Source organism: Portunus trituberculatus, chromosome 45, assembly GCF_017591435.1.
Source record: "Portunus trituberculatus isolate SZX2019 chromosome 45, ASM1759143v1, whole genome shotgun sequence".
NCBI classification, from domain to species: domain Eukaryota; kingdom Metazoa; phylum Arthropoda; class Malacostraca; order Decapoda; family Portunidae; genus Portunus; species Portunus trituberculatus.
This window is the reverse complement of record NC_059299.1, coordinates 13,074,506-13,099,841: the sequence shown is the minus strand read 5'-3', so window position 1 is coordinate 13,099,841 and position 25,336 is coordinate 13,074,506. Positions and strand designations below refer to the sequence as shown.

The 25,336-nt window shown below is 40.3% G+C and overlaps 1 protein-coding gene across 9 annotated transcripts in view; it reads left to right on the top strand.

Annotated features, from left to right (window-relative positions):
• LOC123519236 (zinc transporter 1-like) overlaps positions 1-19,929 on the top strand; it is a 68,515-nt gene extending 48,586 nt beyond the window's left edge. For 4 of the 9 annotated variants that reach the window (XM_045280359.1, XM_045280360.1, XM_045280363.1 and 1 more), the window contains exons 2-8: positions 8,142-8,757; positions 9,091-9,215; positions 9,427-9,524; positions 9,788-10,009; positions 10,303-10,478; positions 10,592-10,701; positions 12,205-13,781. In XM_045280359.1, the coding sequence (XP_045136294.1) occupies positions 8,581-8,757; positions 9,091-9,215; positions 9,427-9,524; positions 9,788-10,009; positions 10,303-10,478; positions 10,592-10,701; positions 12,205-12,865 (1,569 nt within the window). In that variant the 5' untranslated portion in view covers positions 8,142-8,580 and the 3' untranslated portion in view covers positions 12,866-13,781. Of the gene's footprint in view, positions 1-7,317; positions 7,552-8,141; positions 8,758-9,090; positions 9,216-9,426; positions 9,525-9,787; positions 10,010-10,302; positions 10,479-10,591; positions 10,702-12,204; positions 13,782-16,970 lie in introns of those variants that run through there. The other 5 variants (XM_045280365.1, XM_045280367.1, XM_045280366.1 and 2 more) reach the window with 3 other exon arrangements.
• The last annotated feature ends 5,407 nt before the right edge of the window (positions 19,930-25,336 follow it).

Genomic DNA, 25,336 nt, shown 5'->3' with positions numbered 1-25,336 from the left:
AAGAATGGAAGATAGTTAGATGGAAATATGGTGAAACTGCAAAGAATGGAAGATAGTTAGATGGAAATATGGTGAAACTGCAAAGAATGGGAGATAGATAGGTGAGATATGGTAGAACTGCAAAGAATGGGAGATAAATGCATGAAAATATGGTAGAACTGCAAAAAATAGGAGATAGATAGGTGAGAATATGGTAGAACTGCAAAGGATGGGAGATAGATGGATGAAAATATGGTAGAACTGCAAAGGATGGGAGATAATGGGCGAGATATGGTAGAATTGCAAAGAATGGGAGATAGATAGGTGAGAATATGGTAGAACTGCAAAGAATGTGAGATAGATAGGTGAAAATATGGTAGAACTGCAAAGGATGGGAGATAGATGGATGAAAATATGGTAGAACTGCATAGGATGGGAGATAGATAGGTGAAAATATGGTAGAATTGCAAAGGATGGGAGATAGATAGGTGAAAATATGGTAGAACTGCAAAGAATGGGAGATAGATAGGTGAAAATATGGTAGAACTGCAAAGGATGGGAGATAATGGGCGAGATATGGTAGAATTGCAAAGAATGGGAGACAGATAGGTGAAAATATGGTAGAACTGCAAAGGATGGGAGATAGATAGGTGAAAATATGGTAGAACTGCAAAGGATGGGAGATAGATAAGTGAAAATATGGTAGAACTGCAAAGGATGAGACTTACGAATGAAGGAACAAATACAACTGGAGGAAAGTCATACAGTGCGCCAACTTTTAGAGAAACATCGGAAGGAGAATAGTAGAATTCATTAGGCACTGTTGGTATTTTCAAGGGGTGTCTATAGGTTGTAGTGGTAGTTTGAGAAGGAATCAGCATCGTCATTAAGGAAAGCACTCATAAATAGCCCATAATAATGATCCTTGTGGTATTTGAAAATCGTGCAGTCTTACGTTGTGTATTGATGTTTTTAACTCGTTCTGTACTGACACATTTTTACCTTGATTTTTGGTCATTGCTAGACGATTTCATTTACATTGGGAAGGGTCTATGAAGGACAGAAGATTAATGGCCTGAGTCGTCACTATTTTAATCACCACATAAGTTTCTGAAGGTATATAAAATCGCCGAAGAGTAACCTGACAACGCGTCCTGGTATACTGAAGAGATTAAGGATGTCTTTAACCACAGTGGTAGTTTCACAAAGTCTACGTTGTCTGTCTTTAAGAGAAAAAAAAAAAAAACTCAGATATCCCACTATAGTCATCCGTGTTGTTTGAAAATTGAGTTATCTTTCCTTTTATTAGTGTTTTTTAAAGGTGTCTATTGGAGTGATAGATAAATAAGCAGTGTACAGTACAACATCATAAGGGAAGGACTTAAGAACATCCCTCTGTAGTCATCCGTGTTGTTTGAAAATCGTGCTATCTTATTCTGTTTATTAGTGTTTTTAAGGGTTGTCTATTGGAGTGATAGATAATAAGCAGTGTACAATACATTATCATAAGGAAAGAACTCATGAACATCCAGTCATTCGTGTGGTGTTTGAAAATCCTGCTATCTTATCCTGTGTATTGATTTCAAGACATCGTTAATTTTTTTGGGTAACACTCTCGGACCTGCTCTGGGACTGACTTCTGAGTGGGCATTAATGTTTGGTCGTTTTTGTTGCCCTTGGTCAGATTTCCCCTCTTGCATGAAAAAGTGGTGGTTCAATAAGTCTGCATCACTATTGGGGAGAACACGAGTGAGTGGCGCAGTGTAGCTAGTTGGAAAGGCGCAGTGTAACCAGTTGAAAAGTTCTGTAGTCCTCGTCTTGCTGGAGTGGTAGGGAGTGTAGGGACAGTTTTACAGTCTTCATTACTGGGACACATTTTTACCTTGAGATTTGTGTTCGATTAGACCATTTTATTGACATTGGGAAGGGTCTTTGAAGATCCGAAGATTAATAGCCACGGTCTTCACTATTTTCATCCCCCACGTGAGTTTCTGAAGCTGTATAAAACCACCAAATAGTAACCAGAATGAATATGGAAACGCGTCATGGTACTGAAAGGGTTAAGGAAAAAACAAAAAAACTCGTAGGTAAATATCCTCTTCATTCATCCATGTAGTGTTTGAAAATTATATTATCTTTCATTTTTATTGGTGCTTTCAAGGATGTGTGTTGAAAGTACTGTAGTTCTCGTCTTGTTGGAGTGGCAGGGAGTGGAGGGATGGCTTCACTGTGGCGCTGTGGTGAAACTTTCCTCCTGGTAACAGCATCTCGTGATATGCTTATTTTTATTTGTTTATTTATTCATTCAATTTTAGTGCTAAGTAAATAATTCTTTCTTTGAGCGGCTCTTTTTATTTATCTTTTTATTTGTATCAACTTTTATTTGTATTTATTCTCTCTCTCTCTCTCTCTCTCTCTCTCTCTCTCTCTCTCTCTCTCTCTCTCTCTCTCTCTCTCTCTCTCTCTCTCTCTGTGTGTGTGTGTGTGTGTGCGTGCGTGCGTGTTTTCCATTGCAAGGTGAAAAATCAACGCGGTGTTTGTTTTTTCTCCTTTACAGGTTATTTTTCCCCTCCCTTGTTTGTTTTTATTCTATCATTATTTATTTATTTTTTTTTGTTACATTCAACACTTATTAAATCTTGGCTTGGCCGTCAGAGTTTGGAGGGCGTGTATGTTTGTCTGATGGGAGAAAAGTTATGCTTGATGTCAGTGTTTCCTTCCTGTGTGTTGGGAAAACGTGTTTATTCCTCTTGTTTTATTTGGATATCGCGCAACAAGAAAACTCAACTCTCCCTACTAGACACGTTTTTTATACATGTATTTTTTGTAGTACCGGTGTTTGAAGTAGTTTTGTTGACTTGAAGAAGAGAAACTTAGTCTAAACTTTTTCTGTGTCCGTGTAAACATTTCGTCACGGTGGTGTCAGGCTAACCACTCATGAACATCGTACAATAGTCATCTATGTGCGTCTTTCTTTATGTAAGTAGAAAGGAAATCCGGCCAAGGGCAACAAAAACGATTAAACAAAGATGCGCTTGGGTGGTGATATTGGCCCTTATATGGATACCACTATAAATAAAATTGCCTTCGCCGCTAATGGGTGGAAGCTAAACAGCGCTTCTCATACTCTTCAAGCAGACCTACAAGCGCTATAGGCCACAACATAAAAAAGAGACCCACTTAGATGCCAGTTCCCGAGCAGGTCCGAGAGTTAGCCAAAGAATGGAATAAACATCTTGATACCTCTCTTAAATGAGTTCATGTCCTAGGAAGATGCATGGAAATACAGAAGCAGGTTGAAAATCGTGTTTAGTTTTTATTTTTGTAAGGTATGTTTATTGCAGTGATAGTTAGTCAAACATTCCAGACTAAGAAAGTAGAATTATTGAAGTGAAGGTGTTTGAAATGATCGACTTGAAGTATTGGAAGTGTGCATAAGAACATACGAAAATGAGGGAAGCTACAAGAGGCTGCCTGGCTTACAAGTGGGAGTCCCTGTTTGAGCAAAGCCACCTACATCCATCTATCATCCCCATCCATAAAGTGTAATTAGTAACTCTGGGATGTAGTTTAGCTATCTGTGTGACGTGTGTTCATTCTCAGTGCCACAACCTTTAGAAATTTGCTTCTCACCTCACTGTGTTATTGTGCGCATGGCTGTCTTGGAATACTGGGAGTGTTGTGTGTGAATGTGTCTTTTTGTTGAAGATGGAAAGAAAAAAAAGTGAAGTGACGTGTTTTCCTTTCTTCGTCTCGGTGTTGTTTATTTTCCTTGTGTTGTCATGAAAGAGGATGTTTTAATCATTTCACATTTATTCATCATTATTATCATCTTTTTTATTGTGCCTGTTTTACGCCAGCTCTTTTTCTTTTCTCTTCTTTTTTATATATTTTTTTATATTAGTTATTATTATTATTATTATTAGTAGTAGTAGTAGTAGTAGTAGTAGTGGTAGTAGTTTTAGTGGTGGTGGTGCTTGTGCTTGTAGTACTAAAAGTAGTAGTGGTAGTAGTAGTGGTGGTAGTTAGTAGTAGTAGTAGTAGTAGTAGTATTGTTGTTGTTGTTGTTTTAGTTGTACCATCATAATCATCTTTGCCTTTTATTTAGTTTTATTTGTTTACTCCCCTCCCCCCGTCTCTCTCTCTCTCTCTCTCTCTCTCTCTCTCTCTCTCTCTCTCTCTCTCTCTCTCTCTCTCTCTCTCTCTCTCTCGCGTCTCGGTTTCCTACTTCCGCGAGCATCTCGGCCTCACTTTCTCTCGGCGTGTGGCTGCGCGTCGCCCTCGGCCTCGGCTTTATCACTCACACGGGAGGTTTTTGTCGCCAGTGACGTCACAGAAAAAAAAACAAAAAGATGCACGATGAGTGATAGTAGCCTTCCTCAGCCGCTGGGAGTCGCGTAGGCTGTCGAGAGAGAGAGAGAGAGAGAGAGAGAGAGAGAGAGAGAGAGAGAGAGAGAGAGAGAGAGAGAGAGAGAGAGAGAGAATCATAATTTTTCCTTTTTTAGTGTTGAGTGACGTCAGAATAACGAAAGCAAGCTTATTATTAATATAACTTCGAAAGGTTAAATATATTCATGAACACTTTTTTTCCCTGAAATAACGTTACAAATAATTCAGCCATAAAATTCGTGAGTGTCAACAATAATTAACATAGATGAAAGCATGAGGGAACATGTCAACAATAATTAAAATAGATGAAAGCATGAGGGTATAGTAAGTAAAGCAAAATGAGCCGTAAATAAATTAATCAAAGTGGGAATAAATGTTATATTCTTTTAGGTGGTGACGTGACGAAGTTTTATCAGTAGCATGAGGATTAAAGAAATTCGTGATCGTGGGATGAAAGAAATGAAAGCACGAGTAATTATTAAGTAAAGCGAGCGAAATTAATCGTTAATAGATTAATGAAAGCTGAAATAAATGTTACATGGTGAGTTGCACAAGAGAGAGGCACGAGGCGCGAGGCAGCGGCTGTTGTGCGTCACTCATGCAGCCGCATCCTCTCCACTTCGCAGCTGCCGGTGTTGTGTTGATGGCCGGATGCTGATTCATATGATCGGAGAAAAGAGTAACTTTTCAGAATAGCAGTTCACTCACATCCACTTCTCAAAAGAAAACGGAAAGACGGAAAAGGATGGTGCTGTATTATATACTTCATAACATAAACGCTGCGGGAGTGGTAAAAAAAAAAAAAAATGAATAAATCCACAAGGCTCCTTGAACTAGTAAATGCTCAGCCATAAGGCAAAGGAGACGCCTAATGACAGACGAGCACCGGGAAAATAAGTAAAAGTAGAAAAGTTGGAGGATATGAGGCCCGCGTGTCGGTGATAGTACGTGAGTGCTTGCGTGCGTGGTGCAGGCTGCGGGAGAGACGGAGACCATGGTTCATTCCTGCTGGTCTTAAAGTGACTGATGGTAATGAGAAAAAGAACTACGTGTAAAGAATTACTATAATTTTCTCTCAGCTGTAAGATAAGCACGGGCTGGTGCAGCAGTGGTGACGAAGGCATGTGTTACGCGGAATCACACAATTGTTGGAGGAATCCTTGTCAAAGCAAATTGTCTTTCAATTAAGAATTCCCCAGAGCTGCAGTGTGGTGGAGGTGACGCTGTGTCGTGGTATCATTACTCCATTAGTTCAGTGTTTTCGTTAATTAAGAGGAATGGTGAATCCCAACCACGAGGATCTGCGCCAAATATGTCCAAGGAACGACAGCTTTATGCAGGCAACGTGCTCTCCGTAATGCCAACACCAGCTGAGGCAAGTGTGCAGTGTGATGCTTCATGCAGAGGCTACCACGCTGTGCTGCGCCTCGTCGTCACTGAATACAATTTAGCTTATAAAAAAAGGAAATCGTGAAAGACCTAGAAACAAATGAAATATACAAATAGATAAATCCAAATGTACCTATAAGTCAATGAACAAACGAAATAAAAACGATGAGAAGTTACTATAGTCACGCATATATGTATAGTGGATGTACCCGATTATATTATATAGTAACACGTGAAGCATCTTCATCGCCCCCGCCATGCTGCACCATTACGCCACTCCCCTGACTCACTCCATCCCTGCACTGTGCCATGTGACCTCTGACGTTTGGCACTCGGCACTCCCTCCCAACACTGTGCCACATGACCTCTGATGTCCGGCACTCCCTTCTCCCCCTCCCACCAGTACACGCACGCTCCTAATCTCAGCGGTATGTGTTAAGTGATCCACAAACCTGTCTGGCTAAGGTCGCCGGGAGAGTAAAAGGACCTGCCCGTGAACTAGTATTGGAGGAAGGAAGGAAGGAAGTCGATTCGAGAGGAAAAAAACAAGTAGCAATAGCAGTCATTAGTAGGAACAGGAACTAAAGAACTACCTTAACTTCCCCTTCACCATTTGTAGCAAGGAAGCACGGAAGATGGAAGTCAGCCAAAGAAACCTGTTTAATTTTTCTCCAGATTTGTGTTTTGGGAGACATGACGAGGGTGCCAAGTGTCTAGGGAGCGGGGGAGGGGGTATGGGTGTTGGATGCGGGGTAGGAGGAGGGGAGTGTAGGATTGTAGGGGATATTGGGGAGGCTCGTAGGGAGGTGGTGTACCTTTCCTTTGCCCTTCACCCTCACCCACATCCCTGACACACCTTGACTGCATTAATTAATGTAGGTGGACTTCGCATTAGGCCTACGGAGGTGATCAGCCCATCCTTCCTGCTCCTTCCTGGCTTACTTCCGAGAGAGAGAGAGAGAGAGAGAGAGAGAGAGAGAGAGAGAAACAATGTAGGGCATCGCCAAAATCGGTCAGCAACCCTCACCTGATAATTGCGTATCTAGATAAAGTGATAATCACCCGAGAATTTATAATCTCGCCAGACCACCGTAGCCGCCACTCTGCATGGCGGGCTGGCGGGGGCGGGCATGCTAGACCTGCACCTCACTTGTAATAACAGTCATGATGTAACATTTATTTATTTATCAATCTTATCTTTTATCATCCCTTTCAGCAACGTCGTATTGCCTCTTAGTCTTTGTGCTATTGTTGTGATATTCTCATTCTCTCTCTCTCTCTCTCTCTCTCTCTCTCTCTCTCTCTCTCAAAACAAGTTTACAACCTTGAAACGCACCTGTCTGGCTACGGTGCCGTGTGTGTGTGTGTGTGTGTGTGTGTGTGTGTGTTTTACATCAGTCAGCAACCTCGCCAGCACTTTGTCACAGGAATAGTAAGTGCATAGATGAATTTCCTCTGGACTTGGTTGTGTGCCGCGTGAAGTGCACGTGGTGGTAGTAGTGGTGCCGAGTGGAGCGGGCTGAAGTGGTACCATTGGCGGCTGTGGTGGTGGTGCCTCCGCGCGGCCTGGGGCATCTGGCATCATTAGCAGTGTTGGTGCTGGGACGGCTGACCAGTGCATATAAACTCACGTCGTTGTCCTTGTGAGTCATAATGTCCTCTGCCGGACAGCGCGACACATCACCACGGCCTGTCTGCCCCAGCTGTGACAAGTGATAGAGTGCGGTTGCATTGCTGTCCTCTGCGTGACTGTCCATGTTTTCTGTCCTTCACCGCATCGAAAAGTGCATTAAGGTGTGAATCGGCAGTGTACATGTGTGCCTATGTGTCGCAGTGACGAGACTTGCTACGTAACTGTCCTAAAGTGCCCTGTAGAGGGGAAAAATTATCCCTTCATCCTGTCCATTTGTCCCGTGCGACTGTTGCGTCTCAGTAGCTGAAGCTGGCTGGCTTGCTCGCCTCGCACCACGTAGCCACGTCACCCCTCTCACTATGTGCATATATGGAAACTCTGTACCAACCATATTTAACTGCTTTCACGTTTTACGCTTCATTCACAATTGTTTCTATGCACTCAGCCACGTCACACACTTCCCTATTGTAGGTGTATTATAGAAGATCTGTACCCACCATATAATTGCATATGTGTTTTTCATCTCATTCGCAATTGGTTCTGTACATATTACCTTCCTTCAAAAGATTTCATATGAGACACTTAACCCTCTACGTACATATATCTAACATGTACATCTCTTGCCTAGTGTACATAGTCTTACATTGTTATAATCTCATTCACACGTGCTTACTACATAATCATTTACGTGGTTGAATGAAAAGTAAGCATCAAACATGTGTATTAACGAATGTTGTCTTTTCTTTCACAGGAGAGCGGCAGAGTGAGAAGAGCACGAGGCACCACGGAGGGGAAGAGAAGAGGGTAGGGAATAGCTGCCGTCAGTGAGGTTGAGAACGATCACCCTTCGCGAGGGACGGAGCAACACAGGAACGTATAGGGAGGAGACTAAATAAAACAAAGACCCACCAGAGAACAACAAACTCATAGCACCGATCAGATAAATAAAGCCTGGCGAATCAGCTGCAGAGGCTTGTACGTGAAATTAAAAGGAAAAGCAGTGCCATTTAAGTTCAAAAAAAGGACAAGGAAGAGTCCGTAAAAGTACTCAGGTCAATAGGAAGTGTTTTAGATACTTCGAGTGGAAGAGATTAATCCTCCTTAACGTCTAGGAAGGAAGACAGAGGAGGAAGTACCGTCAAAAAGACAGCACCAGATTCTAGTCCATTGCACGCCTAATCTTCAGCGGGATGGGTCGCTACACAGGGAAGAAATGCCGCCTGCTCACGATGTTCGCCATGACCACCAGCTTCTTCTTGGTGGAGTTGGTGGTGGGGTACATCACCAACTCTATGGCGCTCGTGGCGGACAGCTTTCACATGTTGAGCGACGTGTTAGCTCTCATCATAGCCTTCCTCAGTGTCAAGGTGAGGAATGTTTGGCTCCGTGTCTGTGTGTGTGTGTGTGTGTGTGTGTGTTCCCGCAGAATTATTTGTTTTGTGTCATTTGGTAGAGTCTTGCTGGGTCAGGTGATTCTGCCTTGTGTTTACGCCAGGTCACCCTGAACTTGATCTGGATTCAAACAACCTGTACTTTTCCATGAACCCCCCACTCTCTCTCTCTCTCTCTCGTGTAAGAAAAATAAAATGAATGAATGTTTTGTGTACTGTGAGACATTTGATACTATTAACATGGTACATCCTCGTGCATGATATTCAATGGCTATCTTTTCTCTCATCTTCACCGTGGCTTTCCTCTAGATGTCGCCCAAGAAGTGGAGCAAGAACACCTTCGGTTGGGCGCGAGCTGAGGTGCTGGGAGCCCTCGTCAACAGTGTCTTCCTGTTGGCACTTTGCTTCTCTATATTTGTCGAGTCATTAAAAAGGTGAGCCACACACTCTCCATGTTGATTGTGTAGCTGCGGTAAATTTGAGTCCGACATTATTGGCGAAAGCTACAGTATTCATGCTCATTTTCTGTTTGTAAACATTGCATATTACAAACTTTAATTATTCACAGCAGTTTACAGCATAACTGTTAATAGAATTGTACAGACTGAGTCTAAGGCCTGACAAGCATTTTACAATTCCCCACAGGTTATATGAGACAGAGGAGCTGCACAACCCACAGATGATCCTGATAGTGGGGGTCATAGGTCTCATAATTAACCTAGTAGGCCTAGTGCTCTTCCATGGTAAGTGAGGCTCAATTTAACGTTTATCTCCCTGCCACATAGATACTTCCATGTCAGACAAAGCATTCATTGTTTTCTAAATTTCTCACTTTACCAAATAAAATTCCTTATATTGCTCTTTGAGGTATCATTACTGACAAAACTGCACATGAAGACATGAGATATGGATCTCAGCTTACAAAATTAAAACATGGCTGTATTGAAATTTCAAACAATAATTCCTCAAAACTGACTCTGAGCATCCTTGCTGTCTTCTACCACAGAACATGGCCACGGCCACAGCCACGGAGGCCATGGTCACTCCCACGAGACCAAACTATCCACCATAAACACTCTGGTGGCCACAGACGACAATGAGAATGACGAGCGTTTCACCCCGCCCCCGCCCAGCATCCTGCCAGGCTCCCAGAAGTCTGAGGGCCACAAGAGTGCCTCTCAGATGAACATGAGAGGCGTGTTTCTCCATGTGCTCTCCGATGCCATGGGTGCGTGACAGGCTCCTCATTCTTTTCTTAGCAGCCTGCCAGTGTTGCTGAGTATGAACTTAATCCTGTCATAACATGTAAACTCACACCTTCTTATCTAAGTATCAGCTTAGATTATTCTTTTTTTTAGTTGTTGTTCACTTAGTTCCTCCTCATGAACTTATTATGGTAGTTTTGATGTCCTGACTTGGTTACATGATATATTTTTAAAAAGAAAGACAAAATTTATATGTAGGAGTAGCTATGCTTGCATACAAATTTACAAAGTTTGATGGTGTACCTTTACTGGTCAGGCTCTGTGGTTGTGATCATCAGTGCACTAGTGGTATGGCTCACTGACTGGCAGTACTCGGCTTACATTGACCCGGCCCTCTCCCTCTGCCTGGTGACTCTCATCACTGTGAGCACCTGGCCACTGCTTAAGGTGTCAGCTCTCATCCTCCTGCAGACTGTCCCCACTCACATCCAGGTGAGGTTCTTTGACCAATAAAAAGAATCCATGGAAAGTACCAGGAGAGGAGTTCATGAAAATATCAATCTTGGTGAGAGAGTAACAACTGACCAGCTGTGTTTCTCTGTCAGGTTGATGGGATCCAGAAGCAGCTGCTCAATGTGGATGGAGTGTTGGCCGTGCACGAGTTTCATGTGTGGCAGCTGGCAGGCGAGAGGATCATTGCCTCAGCCCACATCAGGTTTGTGTGTTGGTACATGTGCATCATCACACCACTACTACTGTCCATCACATAAGAATAGTGAATCCTACACATCCCTGCAAAGGACACTTCACTCTGAAACTGTTATCATGTTAGTACACACACACACACACACACACACACACACACACACACACACACACACACACACACACACACACACACACACACACACACACACACACACACACACAGTGTAGGACAACTGGCTGCCATATTGACTGGGAGGAAACTGCAAATGCACATGATCAATGAAAACTCGTTCAATTTTTAATTCAGAATTAAACAAAAGTAAAACTATGTACTAAGAAAAACTAAGACAAGCTAAGGTTATAGAACTTGAAAGAATCCTCAAAGATTTCTTAAATTACTAAAAAATAAACCAATTGTGAGCTATACATACATTGAAAGCTGTAATATGTAGCAGTTCAGTGTCTGGAAGATGCGAGGTCAGGTGGAGCTACCAGCAAGGTTGCACTCCCCCGCTCATATGCCACATTTAGGATAGGGGAGACTTTTATACAGAAAACACACCTTGATTTTTATTTCAGCAGTGATGTGGAACCAGTTTGAATGATTTTATAAATAATTTTGGATATATACCAATCCATATAGAAAAGGAGGAAGAAAAAGACAGAAACAGATGGCAAGGAAATGGAGCAGGGTTGGAGAATGAAGGTAAAAGCTGGCAATAGTTGGGGAATCTCAGTGAAGCCATTTATATATAAAATAAATTGGTGTATGTGCAAAATCATTCAAACTTTTGTTTGCACATCACTGTTGAGGTAAAAATCAAGGCCTGTTTTCTACATAAAAGTCTCCCACCATCCTAAACGTGGCATATGAGCGGTGGAGTGCAACCTTCCTGGTACCTCCACCTGATCTGATGTCTTCCTGACCCTGCAATCCTACACACTACACCTTTCAGCATGCATACAGCTCACAATTGGTTCCTTCTTTAGTAATTTAATAATACTTTGGGGATTCTTTCAATCTACGCTTATCATATTTAGTTTCTTTGTACTACATAGTTTTACTTTTGTTTAATGCTGAATTTAAAATTGAATTATTTTTCATTGGTTCGAGAATCAATCATTTGCTGGTGGAGGATGTCAGTAGCTGCCTTGAGTACATGAATTATGTGTTTGCACTTTCCTCCTAGTCTATATGGTGGCCAGTTGTTCCATCCCCATTGCACACACACTGGAAGGTGCTTTGAACTTTGTCACTTGGACATATCTACTCCATAAACACCATACATATCCTAAGAAAATAAGTGATATAATTCCACATAATACATAACTTTGATGATGAACTACACAATACCATTGTTCTCTCTAGTCATTAGTAATTGTGCAAGGATAATCTCAAGAGGGGAATAAAGAGATGACCAAGGAAGTGTCTGTTCACAAAGGCATAGGTAAGTGTCCAAATTGGTGGCAGTATAAGTTACAGTATACTGTAGTGTGTCTTGTCCTGCAGGTGCCGCAACCTGAAGGACTATATGGTACTGGCAGAAAAGATCAAAAAGATGTTCCATGAAGAGGGCATCCACTCCACCACCATCCAGCCTGAGTTTGTTGAGTTTGAGGATGACGATACTTCTGCTTCCCTCAACTCAGCTGAGGACTGCATTCTTGACTGCCCCTCCAAGGACAAGGAGGGCTGTGTGGCCAACACTTGCTGTGGTCCCTCAAAACAGGTAACAAGCATCCCCAGGACATTGAGCACCTCCATCCCAGAGTCCAATGGGGTTGTGGGTGTTCAATTTCAGCGCAAATCTTCTCTCAGCCTGCCAGACGTTACAGGGCGCTCTGCTTCTCCTCTTGAGGGTGTGCCTTCCAACTGGACCAGTCCTATTATCACTAATCTACCTTCTGGCACTTCTGAAAAACTTCCAAGCACACACACTAGCTCACCTGTGGTGCTTTCCATACAGGGCCTTGACCAGGGAGGCAGGGAGCTGGAAGGGTCAATGTGTAGTGAAAAGCAAATTGGGGCACCTGGAACACAAGAGAATTCAGAGTCCTACTCAGAGAGTAATGGTGTCAGTCAGCATCACAGGACAGCTAGTGTGCCTCCTTCGCACCCAGACTCTCACACAGTTGTTATAGATGATGTACATATGGATGAGCCTCAGTAGATTGAGCACTTTGCACCTAGCTTCTGCTGTATATTATTAGATCATTGCATGAAATTAACATTGTGGCATTTAATGCCAGTATCTCATTGTATTGAGGGTACCTGATAATTAATTAGTTGTAAGTGTTTTCTCTGCTGCCTTGCTTAAAAGGTAGAGGCTGGCTGCAAAATGAAGCAGGGTTAAGAGGTGTGGGGTGGTTTGTAGGGTTACCAACTAAACAAAACTTTGTATTCACGTTAGTGGAACTCAGCCAGGACAAGCCTGTCATTGTCTTGAACATTATTTAATAATATTTCTACATGAATACATTAAAAGTGTTCACAATAGTCTTGCTTTGTGGTGCAATGGCATTCACTACTTCATGTATAGGGTGACCTATACTTGACACTTCCAGGAGGAGTATTTTTACAGTATTGTATACATATTTGTATAGATTTTATTGGCTCCCAGTACTTATGTAATTTTACTTGTATGAAATATCCTGCCAAAGTTTGCCTTAAACTTGCTTAGCCTACCTATTTTAGTATTAGTTTTGAATTCCTGTTATGTAAAGAAACTTTATACTTATTTGTATTTTTTATCAATTATTTATAATGAGCTGCTCTGTCATCATATTGATGGCATTATCCTTTGGTGCAAGAGCCTTTGGTTGGTATTTGCATGTTGAGCATCACCAAGTGGGCAGTGAAACCTGCACTCCCACAGCCTTCAGAATACACCAATGCTTGCTTGCACATTATTTCCTTTCAGCATCTACCATCAAAGAATGTGTTTTGTATATACAAGCTATGATATTTCTTATGGCCAGTGTAAAATGCTTGCTGTTTATTAACTTATTGTGTCATTAGACCATTTTTAAGTTCTTGGTCACTTTCCTTTTAGCATAGTTGACCACCAATAAAAACATACCTGTTAAGATCTCCATGTGATTGTGCTAGTCTAGGTCTTACATATACGGACTTTCAATCTGCCTCTGCACTTCCTTCAGACCAACATCTGATGGTGTATTTGAAGTAGGAAATCTGTCTGCTGAAAACCAATGCACTGATTAGAAAACAATTTGGGGAGGGATGAGGCTGATATTGGTCAGATCTGATACTTATGAAAAAGATATGAGCAAGTCTAAAATCTGTGGAAACCATGGTGAGTATGCACATACTCATGTTTTGTGTGTTGATATGTGGAGTAGGAAGTGACTCCTCTTGTGTAACTCCCACTCCTGTGTCTGAGGAAGGCATTACACCACCACCAGAAGGGCAACTCAGCCACTCACTGTATGCAGCACCCAACTGGGCTGGCACAGATTCTTATAAGGCCTGTGGAACATTTTCTTGTAGAAAGTAATGCAGAACTAGATCTGCAAATTGTATATTCTACTGTTATCATAAGGCCAAATAGGCTATTACCACCAAAAGTGGATCCTATATATTTCCAAACTAAGAAAGTCATTTAAGTTTTCTTATAATTATAAAAAACATGCACTTATTATGTGGTGAGGTGATGGGTTGAGCAATACTTTGCTTCAACAATACATTGCCAGACAAAGGCAGCTGCATTCACTATCAGCACTACCCATGTTATCATTATTACTGCTGATACTTGAGATTCAATCTGATAGAACAAGGCCTCAAATAAATGCTGAATTCTGTGCCTGACCCTGTAGAAGTAGACAAGCATGTGTTCTGTATACTAGGAGGGGAAGTGGTTTGTCAGTGTATGGCCCACTTTATTAGGTCCTGTTCCCCTTAATAAAAAAAAAAAAAAAAATTATATTATTGAGAATAGTAGTCCTAAGCAGTGATTGATTGCTAGGTCTGTCCATCTGTCTCACATGGGTAAATAAACAAAATTCTGAAAATTTGAACTATCAAAACTTCCTTGACACACCTGACATGTTCTTAGCTGTGCCTTGCTGCCTTCCATACCATTCAAGCAGTTTGTGCATGTAGCAGATGGTATGCCAATATATTGCAGTATTAGTGAAAAGATTTATTGTATCTAGCTTTTTTTTTATGTTAGTGTTATAATAGGAATGGTTTATTGATAGGTAAGGAGGCAGCTGGAGTAAAAGTCACATGACCATAATAAAATGTACAAAATGGTATCAGATGAGGATACTCTTCAGAAGCAGCAGTTGTCACATTTTCACAGCTCAAGCTCAGTCTTTAGTGAACCATCTAAACTGTTCTTGTTCTGATTCATATTTGGCTGTGCTGAGAAACACTGATATGTGCTAACCTTTCATGACCATGGACAGACCTGGGTTTAACCAGGTAAAATCACTGTAAAATAACTGAAGTTACCAATAGTAGTAGATCAGTGAAGGCTAACTAAGACCTGCACCATGGTGATTACTTGGTAAGACTGATGTGTCCTGTCAAAGTGCCTGACATCTTTCATGGCTAAACCATATAAATCAGTGTCTCAGTTTTCAAAGCACAAGGCACTTCATTGGTAGTAACTGAGAAGCATCATGCCTTGTATCTTGAAACTAGAAAACTTGATGGAATCCCTGATAGGATCACCGAACATCAATACCATTGTGCCAATTTCACTGATCCAAGTGAGCTAAATCAACTTTAAATAGTTTTACCAATACATGACTTTCTTCCTTTTCATATCAGTTTCTGGTATTTCATGCTTCCTTTATACCAATTGAATCCTATCAAGTTTCCCCATCTCAGGGCTCCCTGTGGTTGAGTAGTGGCACACAACACCATAAACACTGATCCAGTCAGGCCTTGGTGATCATCTTGATCTTATCAGTAAACTGTTGTAGTGATGTCAGGAATGTTCTGTCATTGTTTGCCTCCTGTTCGTATCTTTAATTTCCCTATTTCAAAGCATTAAGTTACAAAGTCATTTTATTTAGACAAATGTATGTAAAATACATTTCTTTCTCCTTTTAAACTTGATAATCCTCAGGAAATACCATCAATCACTATTCATCAGTGGCTTGCTTTGAAATTGGTGACTTTACAAAGAGTGAAGCCATTTCAGGAAGTGGGCAGGCATTAAATGTGACTGAACACTTTGTGTACATGACATTAATAATTTCCCCCTTCCTCCTCATCCAAAAAGAATTTAGTTGACTGGTTGTCCTACCTTTGCATTTGATAGAGTGTTAAGCACCACCATCATGTTGTTACTGCAATGAATTGTCACAAAAATGTTTTACAAAAATAATCAAAATGATGAAGAAAACATAACATCTTGAGTAGCATGAAAATTTGTGACAAATTCCTTTAAAACAGTGACTGGTGAGGTGAGCTGCATCAACTCAAATAAGGCAGAGATATAAGAAACATTTTTGGCATCATAAAAGATATCAGAAAATACGGGTAGAGAATGATGAATATTGCTGTAATTTATTTAAATGAAATTAATTTTATTATTTATCTGATAGCATCTTATATATTCTACTACACCATCTTATGGTTAAGTCACAATGCAAAGTTGATCAGTACTCAAGGTGATTCCAGAAGATGCTGTCAGTCTGAAGTATAATACATAATGGGATTTATCTCTCAAGGAAAACACAGAATTAGTATACTGTATTCAGTAAAGTGGCATCTAAATTATACAAATAGCTCAATGTTTTACATGCAACAGTGCCTTTGTAATGTGACTCATGGTGCAGGCTGATTATTGTAATAGAATAGTGGGGAGGAGGGACAGCATGCCACACTGTATGTCATCTCTAATTTCTGTTTGGTTGCTTTGTGTGTGAGCTTGTAAGATTTCCATCTAACAACTTGGGACAGCCAGTGCAATGTGTCAATTACCCTATAACTGTATTGCCCTGAAATGCTAATGGTATGAACAACTGTGGAAGAATGAATGGACAACTGAAATGGCAGGTGAATTGCTGCCTGACCTGACTGAAATGTGAAATGATCTTGTTGTGGAGATGCATTTTATTTATACATGGCAATACTGTCCATTACATATCTGAAAACCTATTAAGTTATTTGGATGTCTATATGAAAAAAAAAGTTCATGCTGTTGTTATAACTGTAACCAAAACAAAGTTTTAATATAGAATGTAAATAACATGAATTATTCAGTCAACATTTAGATATCTAACCTGGAGATCTCTTCACAGTCCGAGGCAGTTCCAGCAGCATCAAACTGCCGGCAGAGAAACAGCACCGAGATCCACATTGGGAACCAAGTGGTGGAGAACACAGCCGAAGGAGCCACAGAGGGCGGCTACCTGCTGGTGCCTGCATCGGTTAATCACGTCTCCTCTGTCTGACAGTGGGCTTCTGATGGACACCTCCAGGACGCGGCAGTGGACGACTGACAGTGATTGAAGCGGACTGGAAGTGCACGGGAGGTTAAGAGAGAGAACGAAGTGATAACATATAGCACTATTCAGGGTACTGATGATGAGTGACTGGGTGAGTCTTGATCCAGATTTAATACAAGGTGTGGGAAGAGGAGAGGAGTGGGTGGTACAAATGCAAGCATCATTCATTAGGTTGTATTGGGTTGCAGTTGACATACATATGTGGACTGCTTCCACAGTTTACTGTGTCTGGGCATTAAAGAAGCCATTTGGCTGCTGTCAGGGATAACATTTCTGTACAGAGATATTTTCTGCCACTGTGTATTTGAGAGTGGCAGTGACACTCCTTGATCACTGGTGGGACGCTGAGGTTGTGATATCAGAAGTACATTTAGTGTGGGAAGGAAGCAGCTTGTTGAAGTGACTATCAAAACCTTGGATATAATATAAATTGAAAATTTGTTTTGGTGAATGAATGCATAATGCAGCATTCAATATATGTTTTTACAGAACTACTGTATGTAAGAGGAAAACCAAGGGTGAGGGGTGCCAAGGTGTGTGTGTTTCCAGATGGTATGGGAATGGAAAAAATATGTTCAAATGCTTCAGAACCAAGTTTTAAAGTCATGACTAAAGGAGCAGGTAGTCATTGTTGCTAATTCAAAAACCAAGAAATCATTGGCAAGGAAACGTAACCACACCCTAGTGCCTCAACAGACCTTGGATAGAGTACTGTGGATAGTGTCTCCAAGGGAACCAGGGTTTCCACAACTTAAACTGTTACCATGTTCAAGCCATTCTGGGGATTCAGTGCGGCCTAGTGCAGCTCTCTTGATTAGCTAGTGGCCATGCTAAAGGTGTTAAAATATAAATGGTCTACCCTCACACTGAAGGGTAAGAAACAAACTATATGCATAAAACCTCATCAACCATACAGAAAGAAAAAAAAATCGTTAACTTGAGTTACATTTAAAAAAAAAAAACAACAACAAAAAAAAAAAAAATAGAGGGGAAGAGGAGGGGAGGGAATAAACTGATAGAAAGCCCCAGATTTTAGATTTAAATGTGAGCATAATTATCCTCTGCTCACAGATCTGGTGTGCTATGATACACACTTCACTGTTAACATCTTTAGTGCTATGTTGTCACTTCAGTGCTTCTCCTGTAACCATTGTAGAATTTAATCTGTTGCTCCTTTATGTACCCCAACACAGTTCCATCCTTTGTTTGTTTATTAAGGGTCATAGGGATGTCACCAATGCTCCATGATATATATGATATAGATCAGTGAAGATAAAGATTGAAATTATCTTGCAACATGAAAGAGTGAGATTCAGTTCTAATTAGTAACATCTTGGCAATAACATGCTGTGTATAATAAGCTAATCTTGAAACTTTGGAGTCTCTTTCTAATGATGTGTGAGAATTTTTACCATAAAGCATAATTTTTAAATTTTTACCATAATGCATAATTTTTAAGGTACTGTTAAAAAGAGGCCTTTCTTTTCAACACCTCTCCAGTGTGTCCGATTGTCTGTGCAGTGAAGGTTAATGGTTAATGATACACATTTTTATTGCATGTATCCAGGCTTGAGATTATCCATAATAGGAGGTAACCAAGACATGTATATACATGTATACAGTTCCTCACATTGTGGTGTTTAGATGAGGATTGGTAAATTACATGTGACGCACACTAGAATATAAATGTTCAACATGACCAATGTAGTGAGCTGCATCTACAAAGCAGTGATAAGATATGTACCATAAACACCATGAATCTTGACTAGGTTGGCATAAGCAGTGGTAATATCTTGATGTGATATGTACTTGTGTTTGTGAAGAGAGCAAAGCGAGTTCTTACCGTGTTCATGGTTATGTTCTTCCCTGCGGCTCTGCATGGCTGTACACTGCAGCCTGAGGGAACAGATGTTCCCACAACCAGCAAGACTGACACTCCAGTTGCCCCAAACATGGTTCTTCCTGTGGACGGACTCGTCTAAGAAAAATTGAAAAGATTGTACATAAAGTATACAAGTTTTTATGGTTTTATATAAATGTGTACAATTTGAGTGTGTACTGTTTGTAGGAAGAGTTGACTTTATGAATGAAAATATAACTAGTGAGACTCATGGCAGTATTTATATTATTTTTGTACATAATTTACATAATTTCACTATAAAAGACTGATATGTTAACTTTTTCATAAGTAAATCATATAATCTAGAAGCATAAAGATATTGAAGGCACTGTAGAGTATGGATACTTCTCAAAGAAGTAAAGAAAATTACCTTCTTAATAAGGACAAAAACTTGTGTACATATACATATCCTTTATCCAACACTTGCAACTTTAGTGTGTGTGTGTGTGTGTGTGTGTGTGTGTGTGTGTGTGTGTGTGTGTGTGTGTGTGTGTGTGAAAGTGAGCTTTGTAGGGCTCAAAATGTATTGTTCTGAGAATTTGTTTCTCTCTCAGACTGGAAATTCTTATTCCAGATATCTAGCACTTCCCACTGGTCATTATATGACTTAAAGTCTCAGTAATTGGGATGTGACACATTCTGCCAATTTATATCTAGTATTACTGAACTTGACAACTAGAAATTTATAAATGTTAAATAATTACTCTTGGAAATGTCGTGTGTTCTTTTGAGCTGTACTGATTTATTTACAGCAAAATTTGACAAAATTATTTAATTTGATGTTTAGATCTTGCTTCACAAAATTTGAATGTTTTTTTTTCATGTTTATGAAATATACCTTTTCATGTGTAACTGTCTATTTTATATCCTCATCCTTAACCCTTATTTATGTTGATAATTTAGAACAAATTGTTAATTTATTGCACACTTATATACACTTTATGCTGTGGTACTTGTGTAACTGACAAGGTTGCTCCACAGTGTATTGACACCGTGCCATAGCTTCAGATCAGTAGCAACCTGCAACTATCACCAACTGTACAGCCAGTAGCATGGCAACAGATCAAAACATAACATAACATAACATAAATAATAGGATAACAAAGGGCCACCAGGGCCCATCTAGGTTATCCTGTATCAGTCGCACAGCGACCTCGTCATCAGTACTTAAAGATACACTTACAAGTACACAATACATTATATACTAATTCTAAATATTTGGCCCATTAACAGGGCTAAGTCCTGCAGCGAATTCCTCTACAATCTGTGATCCCCATACATGGGGATCATGTCTTGTTTAACTATAGTAAATTTCTTATAAAAACTATCATGCAGCGCTATACATAATTATAAATCTAATAAATTTAAGTGCTTATCTAATCTGTTTTAAACATTGTCAAACTAGTGCTATTTACAACCCTCTCTGGCAATGCATTCCAGAAGTCTACCACCCTATGACTAAAGAAATATTTTCTTATATCTAACCTGCAGCCTTGCTTTCTAATCTTCCTGCCATGATTTCTAGTCCTACTTCCCTCCTCTAAGGTAAAGAAAGATCTCACATCTATGTAGTTTGTATCTGAGAACATTTTAAATAACTCTATCATATCCCTCTTATACATCTCCTCTCAAATGAAAACATGTTTAATTCCTTTAATCTATCTCTATACTCCAGGCGCTTTAATGCTGGTATCATCCTAGTTGCTCTTCTCTGAACTGCTTCTAACATGTTGATATCCTGCCTATAATGGGGTGACCAGGCCTGTATGCAATACTCTAAATGGGGCCTAACATAGGAATTATATAAGCTACGCACCACTTCCTTACTTTTATAACTAACATTTCTATTTATAAAACCCAGGATCCTATTTGCCCTATTTCTTGCTTCTAAACATTGCTTTGAAAATTTCATAGTCCTGTCTATCACTACTCCTAAATCCTTTCCCTCCTCTACTGCCTCTAGCCAACATCCCTCCATCTCATAGCTAAAGTTTGTGTTGTCTTTACCTAAATGCATAACCTTTTTAGAATTAAACTCCATCTGCCACCTGTCTGCCCATGCTATCAGCCTGTCCAGGTCTCGTTGTATTCTGTAATTGTCCTTTTCACCCTGTACTGCACATGCTATCTTAGTATCATCTGCAAACTTTGATACTTTGCTACTAATTCCTATATCTAAATCGTTAATGTACACCAAGAAAAGAAGAGGTCCTAGCACTGATCCTTGGGGTACCCCACTAACCACTTCCTTCCACTCAGACATTGCCCCATTTAATACTACTCTCTGTTTCCTATCAGAAAGCCATTCACTAATCCAATCAACTAACCTACCCCCCTATCCCATGTAGTCTCAATTTGTACACTAGCCTCCTATGCGGTACCTTATCAAATGCCTTGCTAAAATCTAGATATATAACATCTATGCTATTTCCATCATCTAACTCCTTGGTAATATATTCTAAGATATCGAGCAAATTTGTAAGACAGGACCTCCCTGATCTAAAGCCATGTTGGGTATCTCTAATTAATCTATTCTCATTTAAATGCTCCCAAATACTACCCTTAATGATTTTCTCTAGTATCTTACATACTATACTAGTTAAACTGATCGGTCTATAATTATTCGCATCATCCTTCCTACCTTTTTTAAATATTGGTGTAACATTAGCTAACTTCCAGTCCTGAGGTATCTCAGCAAACCTAAGTGATCTTTCAAAGATTAACTTAAGTGCTTCAGAAATACTGTCTACACCCTCCCTAAGTACTCTGGCATGTAGCTCATCAGGACCACTAGCTTTCCTATCGTCTAGTTCAAGAATAAATTGCCTAATAATTCCCGGTTTTATATCAATATTTTCTTAAGCTCTTAAACTACTCGTCGCACTGTTTGTAACAGGATTTCCTATTCTTTCCCTAGTAAATACTGAAGAAAATTGTTCATTCAATAATTCTACTATGTCTTCATTTTGATCCACTACTACACACACACACACACACACACACACACACACACACACAAAAGAGCAAGAAATGAATATGTGTTGATTAGAAGAGAAGAAAGAAAGAAACAAGAAAAGGATATAATTGATAAATGTAAAGACCAACCAAGGCTTTTTTACAAACATGTGAACAACAACATCAAAAATAGAGAAAGTATTGAAAGTTTAGAAGTAAATGGAGTATGCAGTGAAGATCCCAGGGAAATGGCAGAGGCTATGAATGGATGCTTTGGAAGGTATTCACAAAGGAGACTGCTTTTGACAAACCACTGGTAATGGAACAGAAAGGGATTATGAAGGAGTTTCAAGTAACTGTGGAGGAGATCAAGAACATGATGGGGAGTTTAGAAGTGAGAAAAGCTGTGGGACCTGATGGGGTATCAGGATGGATTTTAAGAGAATGCAGGGAGCAATTGGCAGAAAAAGTTTGTGAAGTAATTGATGCCTCATTAAGGGAAGGTGTAGTGCCCCAAGACTGGAAAAGAGCTAACATTGTCCCAATCTATAAATCAGGTAACAAGAGAGACCCATTGAACTATAGACCAGTGTCACTTACAAGTGTGGTAGCTAAGATGTGTGAGAGGGTGGTGAAGAATAGATGGACAGACTTCTTGGAGAAAAATGACATACTTTGTGAGTGTCAATTTGGTTTTAGAAAAGGGCGTTCATGCACGACAAACCTGATATGTTACTATTCGAGGGTGATAGATGTAATACAGGAAAGAGATGGTTGGGCTGATGGAATATATCTGGATTTAAAAAAGGCCTTTGATAAGGTACCACACCGGAGACTGATCTGGAAACTTGAAATGGTAGGAGGAGTGCATGGCAGTTTACTAAAATGGATGGAAGACTTTTGGTAGGAAGAGAAATGAGAACAATAATTAAGGACAGACCATCAGAATGGGGCTTGGTGGAGAGTGGAGTTCCACAGGGATCAGTGTTGGCACCAGTAATGTTCGCGGTCTACATAAATGACATGGTGGATGGGGTGTCCAGTTATGTGAGCCTATTTGCAGACGATGCAAAATTGTTAAGAAAAGTGAGATGTGACAAAGATTGCGAACTACTCCAGGAAGACTTGGACAGAATATGGAAATGGAGCTGTACATGGCAAATGGAGTTCAACACGACAAAATGCAAGAAAATAGAGTTTGGCAAGAGTGAAAGAAGAATCAGGAGTATGTACAAGATAGGAAATGAAGACATAAAACCAGTCATGAAGAAAAAGACCTTGGGGTGACAATTACCAATGACCTATCGCCAGAGAGACATATAAACAAAATAATTGGAGAAGTATTGAACTTATTGAGGAACATAAGAGTGGCGTTCGTATATTTAGATGAAGAAATGATGAAGAAAATAATTACTGCAATGATAAGACCGAGGCTTGAATATGCAACAATACAGTGGGCTCCGAACTTAAAGAAACACATAAGGAAACTAGAGAAAGTACAGAGGGCTGCAACAAAATGGTGCCTGACTTAAGAGATTTGACTTATGAAGACAGACTGAAAAGAATGCAACTTCCGACCCTGGAAAACAGAAGAGAAAGGGAGACCTGATAGCAATATACAGAGTGATGATTGGCATGGAAAAATGGATAGGGAAGATCTGTGTATGTGGAATGAAAGAATGTCGAGAGGGCATGGGAAAAACTAAAATGGCCACTTATAGGAGAGATGTGAAAAAATATAGCTTCCCTCATAGAAGGGTGGAAGCATGGAATAGTTTAGACGTGGAAGTGGTCAACGCAAGGAATATTCATGATTTTAAGAAAAAGCTGGACATTAATAGATATGGAGACGGGACAACACGAGCATAGCTCTTTTCCCGTATGTTACAATTAGGTAAATACAATTAGGTAAATACACACACGGCCCGGTAGCTCAGTTACACGGCCCGGTAGCTCAGTACACGGCCCGGTAGCTGTGGTTAGAGCGCTGGCTTCACAAGCCAGAGGATCGGGGTTCGATTCCCCGGCCAGGTGGAGATATTTGGGTGTGTCTCCTTTCACGTGTAGCCCCTGTTCACCTAGCAGTGAGTAGGTACGGGATGTAAATCGAGGAGTTGTGACCTTGTTGTCCCGTTGTGTGGTGTGTGCCTGGTCTCAGGCCTATCCGAAGATCGGAAACAATGAGCTCCTGAGCTTGTTCCGTAGGGTAACGTCTGGCTGTCTCGTCAGAGACTGCAGTAGATCAAACAGTGAAATACACACACACACACACACACACATATATATATATATATATATATATATATATATATATATATATATATATATATATATATATATATATATATATATATATATATATATATATATATAGTCTGGGAGTTAACCGCTTGTTTATTTACTGACGATGTTTAAATATCAAACTGTTTCCCGACTCAGTTATATATAAAAAAAAAAACTACAAATAAACATAAATAAACAAATGACCTAAAAAAGACCCAAATAACGAGCAGCAGAGAGCTTATATAAACGACCACACGGGAAGAGGTGGAGGATGTTGTGGGGGCACTGGGACAGTGACGAGTCGCCTGGTCAGTGGTCACTGGTGGCTGTGGCGGTGGTGGGTGAGGTAGGGAGAAGTGATAAGGGAAGGGACGGGAGGGGGGGGATGGTTAAGGGGGATTTAATTTAATTTGATACTTTTATTCACAAATCGGGAAGTACAAACATATGATACAGTAAAGCAAAGTAAGGTACGTACATAGGCCTACATACGATGTGTGAATGAGACTTGTGGCAAGAGCCCATACAGTAGTCTCGGCGCTTAAGGTCAATGTTGACACTTTACAGCTAGGCAATGCAGTTAGCGATTGAAATACATCTACATACACACACAGACACACACTCATACAAACATTAGCGGAGTTCAATTATGAGATGATATGACAGAAGGTAGCTAAGGGGCACTGTTTTATTAGTGTTTTTAGCCTATCTCATATACACCTGACACCACCACACTAAGGCGTTTTCAGTAGCGGCGCGGCTGAGGGCAAACGGAGTCAAGTTTTCGCAAACGCGAGCAAACGCCTTTCCAAAACGTTTGCTCTCGTTTGGCAAACGCTTTTTAGCCAATCAGCGTGGAGCAACCCCATCCAGGGTTTCCACGAGGATTATTTTTCTTACCCTAAATCCTCCTTCAAAATCGCCCTAAAATCGCATCCATTACCCTAAATAGTAGACAGTATATGATTAAGGAAAGAAAATTGAAGTAAAAAGGTAGCAGTAAGCAGTAATAATAACAATG